Source organism: Triticum urartu, chromosome 5A (genome assembly GCF_056163025.1).
Source record: "Triticum urartu cultivar PI428250 chromosome 5A, HENAU_Tu73, whole genome shotgun sequence".
NCBI lineage: Eukaryota > Viridiplantae > Streptophyta > Magnoliopsida > Poales > Poaceae > Triticum > Triticum urartu.
The window spans coordinates 366,556,739-366,560,548 of record NC_141877.1 but is presented as its reverse complement, the minus strand read 5'-3'; the positions used below and the strand labels follow the sequence as shown (position 1 = coordinate 366,560,548).

Here is a 3,810-nt window from a genome sequence, read left to right as displayed (position 1 = left end):
TCATCCGGTTGGTTCAAACGGTTGAAATGTACGTGGACAACATTGGATGACTGCCTCCTACATCCACGGACTCCCCCCCCCCCCCCCCCCCCCCCCGGTGTCCACGGACAGATGGCAGAGCAAATTTGTGGCTCAGCGTTTGGAGATGTCCTTAGCACGACGACTTCCCAACTGTTTATTACAACAAGTTTGGTCCGGCTCCAACGAGGGAGGGGCGATGACGGCGACGCGCCTCCAGCTCTCTAAAGTGCTTGTAGTCATTGCTAGGTGGTCTGCAGACATTGATTTTTTTAGTTTTTTTATGTTCTTTGTACTACCATGGCATGGATAGAACGGAAGTTTCCTCAGGAAAAAAGAAAGAAAAGCCCTGGGCGAGAGCGACGTGGTCTTTTTTTTTAGTCTTGTCAGGTTTGGTGAAATGCATTGATCTCATCTATCTATGCACATCAATAACTTCAACAACATTCAATCATAGCTACACGAGGCAAAATGAGAACAAAAATACTACGAAAATTGCATCTAGCTTTAGCTACAATGTTTAATCACTTTATGGCTTTACAATGCCATGAAGCTTCCACCCCCCAAGGCCAGCCTGCGAAAAAGCCTGCATATCATGACGATAGAAAATCGGTCAAATTTCTGCCAATTTATCTGCATTTTTATTTCATGAAAAATGGTGCACTATGAAGCTATACATCATTTTGTTTGATGGAGAAGAGTATAATGAACCCACATCATGACCAATACAGCATGAAACTGGTCATTGTTTCTAAAATACTTCAGATATGGTGATAATACTTGACCATTTCAATTAGCCACATGGTGATTTGATTTCCCATTGAACATGAACATGAACTAATATACTTTTCAAAGAAAAAACACAAGCATTTTCAGAAATTCTTTGTACTGCCAAAAGCTTTTATATTTTCCTGAGTAGTCTCATTCAGGTATCCTTCAAACAGACAGTAACTTTAGTCATACTTGGCTTTCTAAATTGCCTTTAATGTGTGCTTTTCACATGACTCACAAAAACAAGTACTCCCTCCGTAAACTAATATAAGAGCGTTTAGATCACTACTTTGGTGATCTAAATGCTCTTATATTAGTTTACAGAGGGAGTACTGCAGAATTAAAGGATCCGCCTAGCTGAAAATCACCAGTGAATAGTCTGCTTGCATCATTTAAAATTCCACATTAGCTAAAAATCAGCAACTGTGTAGGAAAAATATAGGATTAGGAGTAATTTATACATCTGCACAATCAGTTTTTGGATTGGCATTGTTGGCAACCATGATGATGGTAGGCACATCGCAGTACTATCAAGGGGTTAAAAAGAGAAGCACAGGCATCAGAATAATACTAACCTCAACCCATGATTTCCCAGCAGCTTCTAGCAATGCAGCATTACACGTCTTGAGCACCACGGAATCACCAGAAAACATAGAGGCTGCTTCTTCCCATCCTTTATTATGTCCCATGCACCTGAAATTTTATTCTACAAAAGCATCAAAAACAGGCCTAGCAACTCTCAGAGATATCATGCACAGGTGCTTAGAAGGAAGTGACTATGTAGTCTGAGCATACTTCGGAGAACATAGCATAATGAAGAACAAATAATAGCAGACTCACATCACCGTTAGTATCTCATCAGTTGAATATTCACAAATTGCCTTTTGCAAGTGCTCGGCAGTTTGACCATCCATTGCAGCAATCGAGTAGAAACTTGGGATGAAATGCACAAGTGCTTGAGACAATCCTTGAACATGCTCTTGCATGATCTGAAGAGTTTCCTTTGTACGAGTTGCATCACTGTGTTCACAAACAGTTTAGGAAGGTATGAATGGCATGACATGCTCCATTAAGGCACATATGAGTAAATCAAAGTAGGTGATTTTACGTCATCTTCAAAGACATAGCTTACAATTTGGCATTTTCAAATGAAAGTATCTCTCGGTCTCTCCAAAAGTCAAATAGCACAAAAAGATGAAACTAAAGAATAGAAAAGTAACCCTTGTAATATGTTCATTTCGATGTAATATATGTCATTATCCACTGCTTATCTAAGTGAATCACGGAGAAACAACATTTACACTTGTGGCTTGAATACATGATTTCAGACCCCATTTAGAAATTAGAACCCAAAAATTTCCCTATCCCAATGGGAAAGAACTGGTTAATGTGAAAGTCCAGCATTCTAATGGGACCTCCTCAGTTTCAGTTTTCTAAAACTGCTTGACCCACCCACACAATTAGTAACAAATACGAGGGCAACCAAATTGGACCTTGAAGTGCTCCTACATTACACGCCTACTGCTGTCGTTAAACCCTATTCTGTGTACACATTGTTCTGCACAAGATAAGGATGTACCTGCATAGGATAAGCTCAGGTATCCATCCCATTTGATGGAATTTATCAGAAACGCTTATTGCATCAGCTCTTCCAGCTTTGCTCAGTGGCCTGTCATGATCTGTCATTGATGGCAATATGAGATGTTGTTTTCAAGAATGAAGCAAAAGGCCAGCGACCACAAATAAGGAATGCATCTAGGTTTCTTGTAGCACTGCAGCTAAACAAGAGTACAACAGTATCGTGTGAAAAGTAAAGAGAAGAACTAAATTAAATTACAGATTAAAATTGTATAATGGCACATAGAACCAGACTAAAATGCTGACCGAAGTCTGTCGCATAAAAACACGCTGACCCCGTTTAATGTTCTTGATCCCTGATTTCTCATTTGGTGCTCGACGTCCAACTAATTTACGAAACCCCTTATTCATAATATCATGAATTTTAACCTGACATTTTAACTCAAGTATAACAGACTACAAGTTTAGTGTATCGTAATAGTCCCAGTGTTACAATTCCATTCCATAACCTCTACGACACCCAAACTCCCAAAGCACCAATGATGTTACCCAATGTGAGAGTTAATTGATAGTACCCCCAAAGTATTGGGAGCTCAAGCGCCCAGGCAACTCTTTGAACGGAAAAGTCGTCAAAGAAGCTGCACCTACACTCTTTGAACGATTCTGCCTGCCACGTACGATATGTATATATATACCTCTGGTGAAGCGTTCCCCAACCGCGCTGTCCCCGTGGCGGAGGAGGATGAGGCGGCGTCGCGGCGTGGCGGAGGCCGAGTCGGAGGAGCCCGGCTCGGCGGCGGGGGCCGGGGCGTCGACGACGGTGGTGGTGGAGACGGAGACGGAGCGGGCGACAGCGGCCGCGGAGGGAGGGAGGCGGCAGGCCGCGGAGGAAGCGTAGAGGAGGAGGTGAGGAGCCGTGGCGGAGGAAGGAGGCGACAGTAGCCGAGGAGGAGCTCTCATCATCTGCCGCTGTTGTCGCTGAGCTGAGCTGATTTGGTTACATGGGATGGAGAAGGGAGAGCGGAACGGATGGATAGAAGGAACAGGCAAGGACGATGGCGTGGTTGCTGATGAGTGATGACGGGCTTGCGAACTCTGGCCAAGATGCTGTGACCTCTGTTCTTTTCCTGACTGGTGAGCGACAGACCAATATTTCTTCAGTGAGTGACACAACAATATTTCTATTTCCAGGGTACAGAAACTCGTTTGGTAGCCCTTTTTTTTTAGGGACCTCGTTTGGTAGTCTCACCAGGCCCAACAGACATTTGGTTGCTTCCACTGTATGCGTTTCCTAGGTCACACAAACTTTAAAGCAGTCCCGAACTTTCACACCACACCCTCCACCTCTCTCCCTCACCACCCTTATGGTTTCTCTCACGACCAACCCTCAACTATGCAGCCCCACTTTCATCCCCGTGAAAGATCAACTCGGCGACATGGTAA

The 3,810-nt window shown here is 43.5% G+C and overlaps 1 protein-coding gene across 1 annotated transcript; it reads right to left on the bottom strand.

Annotated features, from left to right (window-relative positions):
* Positions 1-352: 352 nt before the first annotated feature.
* On the bottom strand, positions 353-3,493 carry LOC125508999 (Phosphoglycerate mutase family protein). The gene is made up of 5 exons (XM_048673826.2): positions 3,063-3,493; positions 2,369-2,468; positions 1,630-1,809; positions 1,365-1,482; positions 353-604 (listed from the first exon to the last, which is right to left on the bottom strand). Exons 1-5 carry the CDS (start codon positions 3,328-3,330, stop codon positions 548-550), a joined length of 723 nt encoding a protein of 240 aa, XP_048529783.1. The 5' UTR covers positions 3,331-3,493; the 3' UTR covers positions 353-547.
* Positions 3,494-3,810: the final 317 nt, after the last annotated feature.

What these genes read in the sequence shown, in the direction of transcription:
- LOC125508999 (XM_048673826.2), bottom strand. Translation starts at nt 3,330, where the DNA reads ATGATGAGAGCTCCTCCTCGGCTACTGTCGCCTCCTTCCTCCGCCACG. An exon ending in CCTGAGCTTATCCTATGCAG is followed by an intron (nt 1,810 to 2,368) that starts GTACATCCTTAT and finishes TTGTGAACACAG; the next exon opens with TGATGCAACTCGTACAAAGG. An exon ending in CTGGGAAATCATGGGTTGAG is followed by an intron (nt 605 to 1,364) that starts GTTAGTATTATT and finishes CATGATATGCAG; the next exon opens with GCTTTTTCGCAGGCTGGCCT.